This window comes from Globicephala melas, chromosome 9, assembly GCF_963455315.2.
Source record: "Globicephala melas chromosome 9, mGloMel1.2, whole genome shotgun sequence".
In the NCBI taxonomy this organism is placed as follows: Eukaryota; Metazoa; Chordata; class Mammalia; order Artiodactyla; family Delphinidae; genus Globicephala; species Globicephala melas.
Window position 1 is genome coordinate 73,561,640 of NC_083322.1, and position 17,849 is coordinate 73,579,488.

Here is a 17,849-nt window from a genome sequence, read left to right on the forward strand (position 1 = left end):
TTTTTGATGAATTTTCCTTCAGCAGTGTTCCCTTATCCTGCCCTCCCAAGAAGCAACTCCTCTCACTGCTCCACAGTATAGAGGGTATTTTCTTACCCTATTACCCTCCTGAGTATCTCTGGCTTGTCAGTTTGACTTGGGTGTCCTGAGGATTACAACAGTTTGTAAATTAACCAGTCAACAAGTGACTATGATTTATGTCATTTTAAAAATCTCTAAACTAAGCATGTCATTTATTAACGACCTGTTGCCATATTTAAGGTAACCTTGGAGAGAAAACTCTTATAAAGTAAGCCAGCAATCCTTAATGTGTTCCTAGAAATGAAGACTTTATATTCTAAATGCGTCAAAACTCAAAAATCGAATGAACAAATTGAACTCAGTTCAAGTCAGAATTTCAAGGGGAATTATATTTTAACTTGACCCAGTGATTCTAAAGTTTGCTGGAAGAATATATTTTTAACAACACCAACATAATTTTGGAATAGAACGGGAAGAAGGCACTTATCCTCCAAGATATTAAAATATATTCTAAAGCTAAAATAATTACAGCAAAGTGGTTCTTCAAGGGAAGTAGAAAACGAGAATAGAATAGAGTTCAGAAGCATTTAAGGATGTAGAGAGATATTTGATTTATTTAATGTATGGTAATGTATAAACTCCCACAACTGCGTCTGTCACCTCCCAGCATTTCTACTCCTATACTGTCTTCCCTCCTGAGGCTGTAAGATGGTACTTCTATTTAAGGCCAGCCGTTCGGGTTGTATTCTACTTTCCATCCCCTTTCCCTTCCTTGAGGACAATTCTAGACAGCTTTTCCCCTCTTTGTCATCAGAAATTTTTCTGTCTCAACTAATTCATTACTAGATCGTTCCCACCAGCATTCAAACTTACAGTTATATCAGTTATTCCTCGCATTAAAAAAGAATATACCAGTGAATTTCTCTTTGATGCCCCCTGCCCCTCCAGCTACTCCTTCATTTCTCTGCTCTCATTTACAGTCATCACTTCAGAAGAGGAATGTACATTGACTGTCTGTAAATCCTCCCTCCATATTTCTCAGTCACTCCAGAGAGGCTTTTGTCCCCACCGCTCCACCAAAAGGCCTCTTGTCAGATTTTGCTACCACGTTGCTAAGTTGAGTCGTTTGTTCGCCATTCTCATGTACTTAACTGAATTTGCTGCACTTGAGCAATCCATTCTCCCATAAATACTTGCTTCACTTGATTCTAAGGAATCACCCTCCCCCCATCTTCCTTATACCTCACTGGTCAATTTTTCTCAGACTTCTTTTTTGATTTTTTTTTTCCTCTTCTCCCCAATCTCTTAATGTTGAAATGACCCAAACTTCAGTCTTTGAACTGCTTTTTACTAGGTTCGTGGCTTTATTTATGTATTTTTTTATTCTTTTTTTTAAAATTGAAGAATAGTTGATTTACAATATCGTGGTAATTTCAGGTGTACAGCACAGCAATTCAGATATATATATATTCCTTTTTAGATTCTTTTCCCTTTTATTATAAAATATCAAGTATAGTTCCCTGTGCTAAGGTTCATGGCTTTAAATGCCACCTGGATACCACTAACTCCTGCAGCCCAGACAGTGACATCTTCGCTTCTGTGTCTGAAAGATGTTTCAAATATAGAACGTCCAAGCTGAAATCCTTATCTTCCCCCTAAAACTTCTTCTACCTACGTATTCCTGATTTGTTTAATGGTAGGCCCATCCTTTTGTTAGCTCAGGCTTGAAAACCCTGGAGTCATTTTGTTGTCACTCTTTTTCTGACACCTACATCCAGTCCATCTAGGAAATTCTGTAGGCTGCACCTTTAAAATATATTCAGAATCTGACCACTTTTCACCACCTTCACCACTTCCATCCTGGGCCAAGCCATTATCTTCCTCTTCAGTTAGTGTGAAAACCTCCTAACTGGTTTCCCTGCTTCTACATTCGTGGCTTCTCTCCAAAATCGGAGTTCAACATATCAGCCAGTGTGACCCTTTAAAAATGCAAGTCAGATTAAGTGAGTTTTCTTCTAAAATCCCTCTAATGACTCCCCATCGCACTCAGAGCAAAAGCTAGAAACCCTCCAGAGGCTTATAAAACCCTATGTGATTTGGCCCTGTTATCTCTCTTTGTCTTATTACCTGTTATGCCTTTCCTCACTACTCTGCTCTAATCACACCGGCCACCTTCCTTGAATATGCCAGATACGCTGCAGCCTCAGGACCTTTGCACTAGCCGTTTCTTCTGTCTTGAAGTACCTTCCCTGAGGACATATGTTGTCCCACTCCCTTCCATCAATCAGGTCTTTGTTCAAACAACAGCTTCCTATCCCTAGATGCGACTACAACCTTCATCCCTCAGCATGCCTCATTCTGCTCCATATGTTTCACCGTAACATTCATTACTTTCTAATACGTTATCTCATTTATAAAATTGTTATGGTTCATATCTTTTCCCTCCCCCAGAGAAGATGTAAGATCCATGGAAGCAAGTATTTTGCATGGTTTGTTCACTGTTCCATCCTAGAATGGTGCCTGGAGCATTGTGGATGTTCAGTATTCCTTTTCATTGAGATATAATTTGTATACCATACAATTCACCCATTTAAAGTATACAATTCAGTAGTGTTTGGTGTATTCATAGAGCTGTGCAACTGTCGTCACAGTCAATTCTAGAGCATTTTCATCACTCCGAATAGAAACCCTACACCCATTAGCTATCACCCCCAGTCACCCCATTCTTACTGGGCTTATACAACCACTAATCTATTTTATGTCTCTAAAGATTTCCCTGTTTGGAACATTTCATATGAATGAACTCATAAAATATGTGGTATTTTATGACTGACTTCTTTCACTTAACACATTTTTAAGGTTCATTCACGATGTAGCCTGTGTCAGTATTTCACTCCTTTTTATGACTGAATAATATTCCTTAGATGGATATACCACATTACATTTATCCATTCATCAGTTGATGGGCATTTTTCTTGTTTCTACTTTTTGATTATTATGAATAACGTGGCTATGAAAATTTGAATTATTCATGTACAAATTTTTTGTGTGGACATGTTTCATTTCTCTTTGGTACATACCTAGGAGTGAAATTTTCTAAGCCATATGGTAACTCTATGTTTAATCTTTTGAGGAACTACCAGACTACCAATACATATTTTAAAATAAACGTGTGCTTAAATGTACATTGTGTATCAGTGGGGGAAGTAATGGATTATTCAATAAATGGTGATAGAACAGCTGACCAACCATTTGGGCAGAAATACAGCTAGGGCTCTCCTTCACGGCTTCATGTTAAATAAAAAGAGTTCCAAGTGATTTAAGTGTTAGAATGTGAAATAACTTAGAAACTGTAGATGAACTGATGTATAATTATAAAATGGACAATCCAGATGAACATTACAGAATTAGTGAGGGGCCATATTATAACCCCATATAATAAACTAAGAAAAGAAGTTTGAACTTAATCCGAGGCAAGGGGAGTCATTGAAGGATTTTAAGCAGGTCTTGACATGATCAGATTATTCATTTGAAAGCTCACACTGGCCACAGAGGGAACAGGACTTGGAGGGGGAAGAGACTATTGTTATCTGTTAGAATGACAGTCCAGAAGACAATAAACTGAACAAAGTGATGAGAGTAGACGTGGCAAGCCAGGGAGTGATTCCAGAGGGGGCAAGAAAGAAGAGTTGATGAAACAATGCAATGGATTGATGGGGAGAAAGTAAATATATGAAGGTGCTATTCCCTCAGATTAAAATTAGTTTGAGAGGACTTCCCTGGTGGTGCAGTGGTTAAGAATCCGCCTGCCAATGCAGGGGACATGGGTTCGAGCCCTGGTCCGGGAAGATCCCACATGCTGCAGAGCAACTAAGCCTGTGCGCCACAACTACTGAGCCTGCGCTCTAGAGCCCGCGAGCCACAACTACTGAGCCTGAGTGCCACAGCTACTGAAGCACATGTGCCTAGAGCCCGTGTGCTCCTCAAGAAGAGAAGCCACCACAATGAGAAGCCTGTGCACCGCCACGAAGAGTATCCCCCGCTCGCCGCAACTAGAGAAAGCCCTTGTGCAGCAACGAAGACCCAAGACAGCCAAAAATAAATAAATAAAATAAAATTTTTAAAAAATTAAAAAAAAAAGTATTTCAAAGGAATTTGGGGGCTTTAGAAAGTGGTGACATTACATTATTAAAAACATATGTATGTAAGCACATTTAAATAAGATTAAAATATGGATAAGGCTTAAAAAAATAAAATACAATACAATTTGAGAGAAAAGACAAAGAGTTTGGTTTTAGAAACATTGTGGTGTCTTTGAAACATTCAAGTGTCAATAACCAGTAGAGAGCTGGACAAGAGTGTTATTGGATGGGAGTCATATCTGGGAGTCATTGATACAAGGTAGTTCTTGGAACTATAGGTGTGGTGAGATCTTCTAGGGAAGAGGTTTAGAGCAAAGGGAGCTGAGTCAGTGCTGACATGTAAACAGGAAGTCGAGGAAGTTGAAGAAGGCGCCGTCAGAGACTGGAGAAGCCCCGGGCAAGAATGCTGTCATAGGAGATAAGAGTAGAAACATGGGGATGGTCAGTGATGCCAAAGCCATAGAGACAAGTGAGAAAAGAACTAAGAACTAAAAGTGTCATCAGACTTGGTAATGTGAAGGTCTTTTGTGACCTCGAAGGTGTAACAAGCCAGAAGCCTGAGTTATTCAGGAAGTGAGGAAAGGAGGCAGAAAAAGCAGATTGTTCTTGTAGGAATTTGCCTGTGAAGAGAAGGAGATGAACAGAAGTGCCTAGTTAGAGACATGAAGTAAGTGAAGGGTTTGTTTTTTCAGTATGAATGAGACTAGAGCACGTTTCTATGCTTCCAGAGAAGGAATGGAAAAGGAATTGCTGATGATAAAAGGGGGAAGAGGCCTGATCCATCAGAAATTGGGAAGAAGGGATCAGAATAGAGGAAAATGGAATGACCCTCAGGTAGAAGACGCAAGACTCCTTCAACTTAGGTGGGAGGGAAGGAGACAAAGGTGGACACAGGGAGAGATACTGATACAGGGAAAGAAAGCTGATGTAGTCATAGCTGCTGGTCTCTCTTCTCTCAGGGAAGCTGGAAATTGCAGTGCCAGCTGGCCAAAGATAAGAAAATTGAAACTCAAAGAACGCTGTGAGGAGGATGGTGAAAACATCAAAAATACCCATCGAGAGCAGTTGGAGAGTAGATGTTAAGTGTTGCCAAGCAGCTTTAGGAAACCAAAGATGAATTTGGAAAGGATAAATTTGTAGTCACAGTAATAAAGCTTTCATCAGCAATACTCACAGTCCTGGAGCAGAAAGAGAAGACAGAGAATGTTTATTTCAGCCAGGGTACAAGACTTATAGGCAGATAAGCCAGAAGGAAAAGAAGACAGGGACGGTCGTGTGACAGTCAGAAAAATGATTAAGGAAACGAAGGCTCTGCTTAGGTTTGGTAGAGATGTGAGTGTAGTTAAAAGTTAATGGTTACAATGTCCGTTGCAGCACTGTTTACAGTAGCCAGGACATGGAAGCAACCTAAGTGTCCATCAATAGATGAATGGATAAAGAAGATGTGGCACATATATACAATGGACTATTACTCAGCCATAAAAAGAAATGAAATTGAATTATTTATAGTGAAGTGGATGGACCTAGAGTCTGTCATACAGAGTGAAGTAAGTCAGAAAGAGAAAAATAAATACCGTATGCTAACATATATATGGAATCTAAAAAAAAATGGTTCTGATGAACCTAGGGACAGGACAGGAATAAAGACGCAGACATAGAGAATGGATTTGAGGACACGGGGGGGGGAAGGGTAAGCTGGGACGAAGTGAGAGTGGCATGGACATATATACACTACCAAATGTCAAATAGATAGCTAGTGGGAAGCAGCTGCATAGCACAGGGAGATCAGCTCGGTGCTTTGTGACCACCTAGAGGGGTGGGACAGGGAAGGTGGGAGGGAGACGCAAGAGGGAGGAGATATGGGGATATATGTATATGTATAGCTGATTCACTTTGTTATACAGCAGCAACTAATACAACATTGTAAAGCAATTATATTCCAATAAAGATGTTAAAAAAATAAAGTGGTTAAACATATGATAGGGTTTCTCAAAAAACTAAATGTAGAATTACCTTATAATCCAACAGTTCCACTCTGGGGGATCTACTACCCAATGGAAGTAAAAGCAAGGACTCAAACAGATGCTTGTGTGTTTGTTAATAGCAGCATTATTCACAATAGCCCAAATGTAGAAGAAATCCAAGTGTCCATCAGCAGATGAATGGATAAAGAAAATGTAGCGTATACACACAGTGGAATATTATTCAGTCTAAAAAAGGAAGGAAATTCTAACACATGCTACAACTTGGATGGACATTGCAGATGTTATGTTAAGTAAAATAAGCCAGTCATGAAAGGACCAATATTGTACGATTCCACTTATATGAGGTACCTAGAATTGTCAGCTTCACAGAAAAAGAAAGTACCCTGGTAGTTGCCAGGGGCTGGGGGCAGGGGGTAACGGGAGTTACTGTTTAATAGGTATGAGGTTTCAGCTTGGGGAGATGAAAAAATTCTGGAGATGGATTGTAATGGTGATTGCACAACCATGTGAATGTACTTAATATCACTGAACTGTACACATTAAAATGACAAATTTTATGATATGTATGTTTTGCCACAATGAAAAATAGGTGATGGGTAAAGGACTGCATGTCTTAATGCTATTGCTAAGAGTAAATATTATGTTTAAAGGTATGAGAGAGGTATAGCTAATCATGGTTAAAGAATTGGGTATTAGATGTTTAGATTTCAATAATGAAACAGTTTCAGATTATTACAAGGTCTGGGATAGCATTTCCATCTAAAGAAGGAGATGGTGTAATACCCTTCCAAAATATACCAACATCATTGAGGGTGTGGGGTATGCAAGGGAGACTAGGCATGGGGGTGTCGTGTGATCTTCCCAGCGGATTCTGATAATTTCCCCTCCCTCTGCCTCCTCCCCCAGAATGCTAGAGTGGAAAGGAAATGTAGAGCTTTGGCATGAAGGATGTCAAGGCTGGAGAGTGGATTCATCATCTCCACGAGCACTGAGGTTGTCACAGATTGATAGGCAAACTTGGAAAGTGAGAAGGACCAGTGGCTAAGGCTTTAATATGAGGAGGATACCATAGAGGATTGTAGAGCTGGACTCCATGGGCCTCAGAGGTGGCATTTTTCCTCAAGGACAGAAGAGCTGTGGTCTTGGAATGATGTGCAGGGGAGTAAGAAGAATGACCACTGTTACCCACACACATTTTTTCAGTAATGGGAATATTAAGAAAATGAACTGTCTACTTAAGAAAGCCCTCAAGGGAAGTGAGACCCTAGAGCATTGGTTCTTGGACTCCAGTTTCACATTTAAATCATGTAGGAGTGAACTTTGAAAACATATAGATGCCATTTGAAGTTGAATCATTAGAGATTGGGGGTGGGGGGTATGTTGGCAGCTTTGAAAGCTCTCATGTGATCCTAATATACAGGCTGGGGTTGAGAGCCACTGCCCTAGTGAAGAGCTGGGTTTTAGCTGAGACAAGCAGGTAGAGGGAGCTAGAGAGTTTGGCCCAAATAGGACTAGGATACCATAGGACGTGTGGGAACAGTTGTCAGAAAGTGTGACAGTGGGGGCATGAGTTTGGAGGATGGCATGGGGAAGAAACAGAGCAGCGTGGTGGTAACTGAAAAGGACAGGGACAGTGGGCGTACGTGGCCTTGAGGGTCCAAATAAAATTGTTACCCAAAATTGTTTCCAAAGTTATCGTCTGCTAGGCAGACAAATGAAGACATGGACAGGTTCAAGGAGGCATTTGCCCTCCACTCATTAATGTGACCTAGCAGTTTATAGTCAGAGCAAATACATGGAAGTATTATACATGGAGTTAACTTTTCTAAGCTTCAGTGTCCTGAGCAAAAAGAGAGTGAGAGAGACATCTACTTGGCAGAACTCCAGTAAGACTTAAGTGAGGCAATGAACAGAGTGAAAGTATAAGAGTAAATTTTGTAAGCACTTAAAACCTTACGAATACTGGTTGTTTTGTTACCGTCATATTAAAAGAAACTGGGAGTCTTACCTCATCAGGAAGTTCCCTTTTATCCTTTGGAATATACCACTTGGTCAATTCTCAGAGGATCCTAATAGGCGTTTGGTGTTAGGATTAGTCTAGCTTGGCTCAGGGTATGTGCTTCCAACCTGTTCTTTTCCCTCTAGTAAAACTTCTTAAGACGGGAGGCTGTTTCCCTTTTTTTTCAGCTCCATCCTGACTGACCACATGCTGCACTATTTAATGAAGCAATTAAATGGGTTCTCACTGAATTGCTAGGCTGACTTTGGACTCCCTCTTCGCACTTGGTTTCTGTTTTTGCAGACTCCTTCAAGGAATTGTGCAAAGAAGAGTGGACTAAAAAGAAGATAACATATGAATTGAGGTTTATTTTCCCCACTCTAAACCTAGGTTAAAATTACTGTGAAAGTGATAACTGTATTGCAACTATCAAAAAATTTTTTGATGGAAAAATTTCTCTGTGTCACGCAACTGCCTATTTGAATATCATACTGTAAAGCAAATATCCTAAACTTTGTTTCTAAAAATTTAAGTCTCAACGTATTTTAAAGTATTTATGATATTCTATAGTGTGAGTTACCTGCTTTGTTTCCCCTACTAGGTTAAAGTGGCCATTAACAAAGGGGGACTTCTCTTTGATCCCCTGAACTGTACTCTGTACACAGTAGGTGCTCAAACAATTCAAATTGTTGAATTCGGACGCAAGATCTACACGCTTACTCTTTATAGCATCAGAAATTAAAGTTATTTTAAGCCTCTAGTTGTTTCAAGTTCTTTGTATTAAGTAGAAGTTAAGAAATTAAAGCCATGGAGCTCTTGCTAATAAGAGGATGCTTATTCTGTAAGAGAGCGATTTGCTTGTGGAGTCAGATATCAAGGCTGCTTGCTCCTATCACTAGGAGGTAGAGTTTGCTTTATTTATAAGATACCATTGTCAGTAGGAGCAGTAGACATATTATGCTAACTTTTCCTATACTAACCTCACGTTGCATCCTAGCTTTATTGTGGGAATTCTTCCAGCATTCTGTTTGCTGAAGCTTTGTGGGCAACCAAGAAATCAAACCCCTACTGCTGCTACAGCCTCCCCTGCCTACTTCATCCAGGTCGGGCTCTTACTGCCCTCTCTTATGGAGGCATGTTTCCATGTGAGCCCCCCTACCCAGCCAGGGGACTAGTTCCTTATTCATCTTGCTGATAGTGGTGTCTCCACACATATGTAGGAGGTGCTCAATAAACGTTTGGTCGTTGATGACTGACCGAATAAATTCCTTAATAAATTCCTTTCTAGAATCTTATTTATTTTTTGTAAAATCAGTCCACTTTTGTAAAGAATTGATGCTTATCTTTAAAACAGGTTTCCAAAAAAATAGGTTTCTTCTTTCTCTCTTTTAAAGGAGGCAAGTTTGGTTTTTTTTCTTTTGTAAAACAATTTTTTACTGAAGTATAGTTGATTTACAATATTTGTTAGTTTCAGGTATACAGCAAAGTGATTCAGTTATGTATTTATATTTTTTCAGGTGATTTTCCATTATAGGTTATTACAAGGTATTGAATGTTGTTTTCTGGGTTATACAGTAAATCCTTGTTCCTTATCTATTTTATGTAACATAGCTTGCATCTGTCAATCCCGTACTCCTAATTTATCCCTCCCCCAACAACTCCCCACTTTGTAATGCTTCTCTTCACAGTCACACTGTAGGCAGTTCCCTCTCAGAGGAGAGGCTGTAGTCAAAGTTGCTGGGTACCACCACAAGCTGCCGGAGTTCCAGCGGACTGAATAGATTCCATGAACCCACCCCAGAGAGAGAAGTCATCTCTCTGTAGTGTTGATCTGTAGAAGAAAGATGAAATGCTGGAAGCAAGAGAGTGCAATGTAGCATTGCTTATGTGGGATGGTTACTCCACTGGGCAAATATTATGCATTTCTGTTGTCCTGCCATCCTTGCTGGAGTCTAAATTCACTCTCACCTTGTTGGGGCTGCTATAGGTGTGTATAGAGGGCAAAGTCCCTTTTGCTTGAAGCCATATAGATGCAGGAACAAATCAGATGTTGGATGCTGCAGTTGACAGAATCCCAAGAGGTGAACAGGGGGCTTATCGGGTCGAATTGTATTTCATGATGAGAGTTTTATTTGGCTTTTGAGAGTCAGGAGAATTTCTGTGTGTTCTTTGGGCTTTGGTCTGTTGTTTTCTTGTCTGTTGTGCTCTGCCACACTGACAGTTTATTGCCTTCAACTCTGATTTTAAAGGTCTCCATCCCAATAACTGAAGGCCTGGGCATAATTGCCTTGTTGACGGATGATGCCACAGTTGCCACCTGGAATAATGAAGGACTGCCCAGTGACAGAATGTCCACGGAGAACGCTGCTATCCTAACACACTGCGAGCGCTGGCCCCTGCTGATAGATCCCCAGCAGCAGGGAATTAAGTGGATCAAGAACAAGTACGGAACTGACCTGAAAATCACACATGTGGGCCGGAAAGGGTATGTGAAACCTGAAGGGTTGACTTTCTGTTGAGCTGCCGGAAATGGGTCTGACTTTTACCAAGTCCTGGCATTTCTTAGACCTCGCTGCCACTTTGAAATGTGATAGTTTGGTACGACTTGTTTATCTGCCTGCTCCCGTTTCCCATAAAGTATCTCTGTTGAAAGGGCATTTACGTTGGGTGGCATCCACTTACCTGAAGAAGAAATTAGTTGGAAGGTTAGAACAAACACTGAATGTGAGAGGAAAAATTTCCTAAGGCCAAGAATGGTAATACAATGTATTATAATCCTTGTTTAGGACTTTGGCATATGGTAACCCAAGAATTGTCAGCTGCACCTATAGGTTTAACGATGGTTCCAGTTATATTCCTGAATATGTACTTCGCCTACAGTGGGTATTTAACATGGCTCAATTCCCAACAGAGTGCCTGTAGATAATTTTTCAGTCAAGCTTTACATGTCACTTTTGAGAACTGAATCTACTCTGAGATTTTCTGTCTCTCGGTCCGCATGATAGTGTTTTCTGATAAGTAGAAAGCTTTCTGGTATGTAGTTGGTCTTCAGTTAATGCGGAATAAATAATTTTAGTCATACTGATACTTCACTTCACCTCTCCCTCATCTTTTGACATGTAAAATGGAATAAGGAATGTCTGCAGTCGTGCAGATAAATGGTCTCTTTGCTTATCTGAATACTTCGAGGAAATTATTTTTGAATGGAAGAGACTATTTTTGGAGAGTGGGAATGAAATAAAAAGATAGTTCACCACTTTACATGACTGAATCTAAATGTTTAAAAAATGAAAATTTGATAAAGCCACAAGGCATTTAATATAATTTTAATTTTTTTTTATCAAAAGAGGACCTATTGAGTACATTTAAATTTATAATGTTTGGGTAGGTTACATTTATTTCAACCATGATTACTATCAAAAGTAAGTAATTTTTACATGGACTCATTAGTTCACACTACTGAATTTCACTTGGAAAAATATAACTGAAATTTACCTCAAAATCTAATCTTTAATTTCCATGTATTCTAGTTGAAGAAAACACTACTTTACAAAATATTTAGTTTTCTCTGAGTTAGTTTGTTCCATCTAAAGTATTTACATTAAATTAAATACAGTTGAGTATAAATAATTTTGGACACTTTCCCTGTGCTCATTTACATTTTTTCTTGATTCTGACTGAACTTTAAGGTTTTTGAATGACATTGAAACCGCTTTGGCCTTTGGAGATGTCATCTTACTTGAAAACCTTGAGGAAACGATAGATCCAGTCCTTGATCCATTGCTTGGCAGGAACACAATTAAAAGAGGAAAGTAAGTATTATTGAATTTTTAACATACATGTTGTGCTACATGTGAGTTTGATCATCAGCTTCTATTTCTTGGCCTCATAATCACGTGTAATCTATGGGAATATTCTTGGTGATGTTTCTGAGTTTCCATTCCAAGCCTCCTGCATTCTAAGACCAAAGCAACCTTGACATGATCCAGATGTTCAGACTATTTGTTTGGTGGATTTAGATTCATGTTACCCAATTCCTGATTTATAGATTCCAAAAAAGCATTGTCACAAATCTGAGAGTAAGTTCCTCCTTTATTAGTTGTTCCTTCATTAGCTTCTTTATTAGTTGAATGTTTTTCTACCTTCAGTACTTTGCAAAACACCTTTAGTATGTTTGCCTTAACTGCATATTGCTTGTATCCTTATTTACTTAATATTTTTAAAAAACTATTTTAAATCCACTCTATTTTTTTTTTTTTTAACTCAGCCTTACCCCAAGTCATAGCATCTATGAAATCATGGGTTTACTGTGCTGGTTCTGTCTTTCCCTATACATTCAAAATATATATAACCATTAGAAGGAAAAGAGTTCATTAGTGGACCCATAAGATCACCCGCATACCGGCAGTGGCGGACTGGGCACACCCTTGGTGAACCCTACGTGATGTTCCAAATGCTGCCATCCCCCCGGACACTGGCTGTCCAGGACATTCTCCCAGGGGCAGCGAAGCCGTTTCCAAGGGGGCATCACACACTTTCTATAAATGTGTAAAAGTTCAGATGCAGCACTTATGTCTCTGAGCCTGTGTGGGGCTCAGGGGAGATTGTGGCATTCCCACAGCTCTCTGTGCCTCTTCACTCAAGAAATCAACATTGACTAGGCTTCTTTCAGTGGATTTCCTTCTCTTTTTTTTTCTCTTCACAAAGGTGTAATTCAGAACTTCCCCAACACCCTTCTTCTTTGATACCCACTCTCTGCCTCAAAGGTGTCTTGTCTCCCTTTTCATCACTAGATTATTCCAGTCAGTTTTAAGTGGAAATAGGCCTATTTAAGGGTGACTAACTTCTATTTTGTAAAAAGTCTCTAACTGATTAGTATTTATTATACAACTCACCAACTAAATCCATTTATAGTGAGTGACAACTTATAATTGTTTAATAAACCAAAATTTACCCAGACATGCATTTAGAACAATCTAATAACGCCCTTGACAAACTGCAGCTCTAACATAAATATAATTGTAGCTGTGTCTGATGTGTTAAAGATACAGTGTAGAATCTTGAATGTCACTAAAGTGAAATCCTTGTTATTAAGGTTCTGACTCTATTATGAAGACCTAGAAGTTTTGTCAGTGAAATAATATTCTCTTAGCTTTAACTTGGACCTTCAATAACACAATTTAGGTGTAAGAAAATTAGTCTCTCTCTCTCTGTATTTATGTGTATATATATATATATATAGTTTGATAATCTGAAATTTCCAGAGCCTGATAAACTTCAGTCCTGACTTTTTTCTCAGTGTGGTTATAGTTAAGTGTAAGTAAGAATCCCAGAGGGTTTTTTTTTTTATGTCAGAAACAAATTATTTTACATAAAGCATCAAATTCTTTATCACAAAATATCAAAGCAGGACAATTTATTCCAAATTAATAATATTTCCTGAATAAGCACTCTCTATTAGGCTTTATAGAATTCCTCATATCACTGTAGCTTTTTTTAAAAGGTCAAGAGAATTTTAAATGATATATAATAAATGGTGTTTATTGCATGCAGTTGTTACCATAACAATTTTAGCTCCTAAACTCTTATGTGTGGAAACAACCACTTTTTATGAAGGTAAATTTAGATGTTTATCTCCAATTTTTTTAGATGTTTTTAGAGTTTCTTTATTCAGAGAATCTGAGTCATTGCATATTCTATTAGTCACTGAATAAACCTTCTCTGAGCACTGCTAGATGCCAGGCACTGTACTGGGGGCTGGAGATTCAAAGCATGATAAGGTACAGACCCTGCCCTTAAGAAAGCTACATTTCCTTAGGGGAAAGTCAGACCTACAAACAGTAAAAGTAATGCTTGCCATTGGTGTGGTGATAGAAGTATGCATGATAGGGAATCATCAGCCCCATAGTGGAGACCCGGGAAGGCTTTGTGGAAAAAATTGCATTTGATTATATTTACATTTAATGTGAGTTGAAAGGTGAGTGGGCATTTGTCAGACAGAAAACTGGGAGAAGAGAATTCTGGAACAGGACAGCTAATACCAAATAGCAAAACACACAAAACAGCCCAACAGCTTTGGGGACCTGCAGTTAGGATTCAAATATGTAGAAAGCCCCATTTTGGGGGTGGGAAAGGGAGGTGTATGGACTCAGAGAGATGAGATTGGATTATCAGTACCCAGAATGTTGACATCCTTGTGTACCCACAGATGACCATAGGTTGGCCTTGGGTGATAATGCTTTTTCCCCAAAGACATTAAAGGGGTCCGTTCCTATCAATAACACTAGTTGACAACAGCAGTGGTTTTTGACCAAAGGACCTTGCCTTCCTGGAGTAACACATCTGGAGTTTCCGTATTTTCACTTGAAAATCATGAGCATAAGTCAGTGGGGAAGCTAGTGAAGACTCTTAAGCGTGTTAGGAATAATGAGATCAGATTTACGTTTTTGAAAGGACGCTGTTGGCCGTGTGGAGTATTGATTGAAGGCACGTGGACCTAGAGCCAGGGTCCGTCCAATTAGCAAACAATTGCAATATTCCAGTTGAGACATGATACGAGCCTAAACTAAGCCAGCGACAGTAGAGGTGGAGAGGAGAGGGCAAACCAAAGAATTCTCAAGGAGTTGATGTCATCAGTTCATGGTCAATAATGGGATTTTGTTAGTAGGGAAAAGGAAGGTTCAAGGTGATTTCCAGTCTTCTGCCAGGTTAAATGATGGTATGGTTTATGGAGAGATGTGATATAGGAATAGGAGTAAGTGCAGGGAAAGAGGTAACTATTTCACTTATTAGACATTCAAAGATTGAGGTGCTACTTTAAACATTCTCGAAAAAGTCTAAGAAGCCATGGAATACATGAGTATGGAGCTTAAAATCCTGGCTGAGCATGTAGATTGGGGAACATCTCCATAGAGAGTTGGTTAAGCACCATAGAAGATGTGATTATCTATGGAGATGCTATATAGTCAGAACAGGGAACATTCACTTCACAGAATGGAAAAATGGGGCCTGAAAGAGCTTAGTCACTGTCTTCTTGGATGCTCAAGGCTATATGAAATTTAATGCATGGAAACCTAGTTTCTTAACCAGATTTTCCAAATACATAGGCACTACCATCTTTCAGTAGAATTCCTATGAATTCTCCTTTGCCAGTCTGACTCTTCCATTCTGTTTTTCCCCTAAACTCTGTTTATTTTCTCATTTATGTTTTGTTTTCATATCTGTACCTTACAGTGTAGTTTAGGCCATTCATTTCTTCATGCTGACTGTAGTGATCCCTTTACATCCTTTCTCTACTTACTTCTCTCCACCCCAGAGAGTGGTTAAAATAATTTTTTTTAATATTGCTTGTTTCATCACTCCCCTTAAGAATTCTCTATTGTCAATTACTTTGAACTGAATTAAAGCTTTTCTGTGAAACCTGCAAAATGCTTTACCTGTTTGATACTACTGAGTTTCCCTTTACCAACCTCATTTTTCATTACTTCACACAGATAATCCCCCTTTCTATAATGTGCTATTTTATTTACCTTTTCTATCAATGCAAATCCCAAATTCACTTCATTAGGAATTTAACTGCTATTCAGTCAATCAAATGGGAATTTAACTTTTCTGCATTTAATGCTTCCCATGCATACTGCATGCTATACTGTGTGACTGTCATTTTGCCTTTATATGTCATTCTTAAAATATGCTTAAATTCTCTTCTATATCCTTATTAGATTACAAGTTCTCTATGGAAAAGAATCATACTATATGCCTTTAAAAATATGGTTAACTAAAATGAAAACAAAACAATAAAAACATAGACTTTTATTTCTGGCACTGTGGCAGATTAGATATGTGAATACTGGAAAACAACTAAATATGTTAGTTACATTATTAAAAACACTTTTTGAAGTGTATCACTCAGTTGACCAAAAAAAAAAAAAAAAAAAGTGTGACCAAAAAGCAGGAAATAGAAAGATAAGGAACACCAAAGCTGTTTTTTTCCTGAGGGTACCTGCTAAAACCTGATAATATTGGGTTTCTGTTTTGATGGATGTACAGAGCTTGGACCAAGTCTAGGGCCTATTCAGGGTGTGGAGTCTGCTAAGAGATTCTTGCTTAATGCTAGAGTGTCAAGGGGCCATACCTTCTATTTAAGGGCAAAAACCAGCACTACAGAAAGGAAACTTTCCTTTCTGTACTTTGGTGCTGGGAAGAGATGGAAAAATATCCCCAGAGAATTCCTTACCACATCCATCTTTCTTATGAATGTTTAAGACAAATTTTTATTTATTTATTTATTTATTTATTTATTTTTCCAGTACGCAGGCCTCTCACCGTTGTGGCCTCTCCCGTTGTGGAGCACAGGCTCCAGACGCGCAGGCTCAGTGGCCATGGCTCACGGGCCCAGCCGCTCCGCGGCATGTGGGATCTTCCCGGACTGGGGCACAAACCCATGTCCCCTGCATCGGCAGGTGAACTCTCAACCACTGCGCCACCAGGGAAGCCCCAAGACAAATTTTTATTACTTGTGTGCCCTAAAATACCTCAAACCATTAACTTATTTTAAAGTGGCCTTGGGTTGGTCACACCCTAGTGCACTTGGCAGAAGCCAACAAAGACCCTCTTTGGTATAATGTCTGTCAATCTAGACTTTAGAGGATTGTGAAAGATCTAATTCAACGGTACATGGGTCCACAGGCAAAAATCACAGAACACACGAGGAAATAAGGCACCATGAGCAGGAGCCAATAGAAACATCAAATAATAGAATCCTTATTTCATTGCTGCTTTGTTTTATATTTTATTGTTAATAAGGATATGTTAATTAGCCTTCTGTGAATGCCTGTTGTTAACTTTTGCTAATATTTTCCATTAAGTTTCTCATCACTTTCTTTAATGCCTCAATTTTTAAATTTCCACTCATTGTACTCTTTCTTATCTTTTAACATGATTTTTAATTCATTTTCTTTTTTTATTTAATTTTTATTTTATATTGGAGTATAGTTGATTTACAACATTGTGTTAGCTTCAGGTATACAGCAAAGTGAATCAGTTATATATATATATATTCTTTTTCAGATTCTCTTCCTATATAGGCTGTTACAGAGTACTGAGTAGGGTTCCCTGTGCTATACAGTAGGACCTTATTATTTATCTATTTTATATACAGTAGTGTATATATGTTAATCCCAACCTCCTAATCTATCCCTTCCACCCTTAAAGAAACATTGTTTCTTTAAGCATGCGTCTTTCCATCACTTCCATAGGGAAGAAAAGTAAATACAATGGGAAGGGAAAGAAAGGGCATGAAAGTAAATACAGTGCTCAACCCATTGTCTTGGTTGCTACATGTGCATTTTCAAGAGAGACTTTTAGGACTATGAGGTGGGGTTTATGCACTGTGTGGTGGTGTTAGAAACTAGCATTGGGGTTCAAGTAGTAAGATGGAACTTGGGTCAAATCTTAGTCTGTTGCACTCTGGTTTGGTGATTGGGGGTAAGTTTGGTTAACCTGTTTTTCTGTTTATGTTTTGTCATCTAGTGAGAAAAAAATGTGAAAAGCATGGCACATACAGATATTCAATATGTATTATTTCCCTTGAATCTTTAACGAGTGATGGGTATAGTGTGTGGGTGATTGGGAGCATGGACCAGATGTTCAAACAGACCTAGTGAAGTAAGACCTTGTCTTCAGACATGGGAAGTGTGGATG

General features: G+C 38.8%; 1 protein-coding gene across 1 annotated transcript in view; it reads left to right on the top strand.

Annotated features, from left to right (window-relative positions):
* Positions 1-17,849, top strand: part of DNAH11 (dynein axonemal heavy chain 11) — a 315,096-nt gene that overhangs the window by 237,140 nt on the left and 60,107 nt on the right. Inside the window, 2 exon segments of the mRNA XM_060305020.1 lie at positions 10,397-10,632; positions 11,837-11,959. Of these exon segments, the coding sequence (XP_060161003.1) occupies positions 10,397-10,632; positions 11,837-11,959 (359 nt within the window).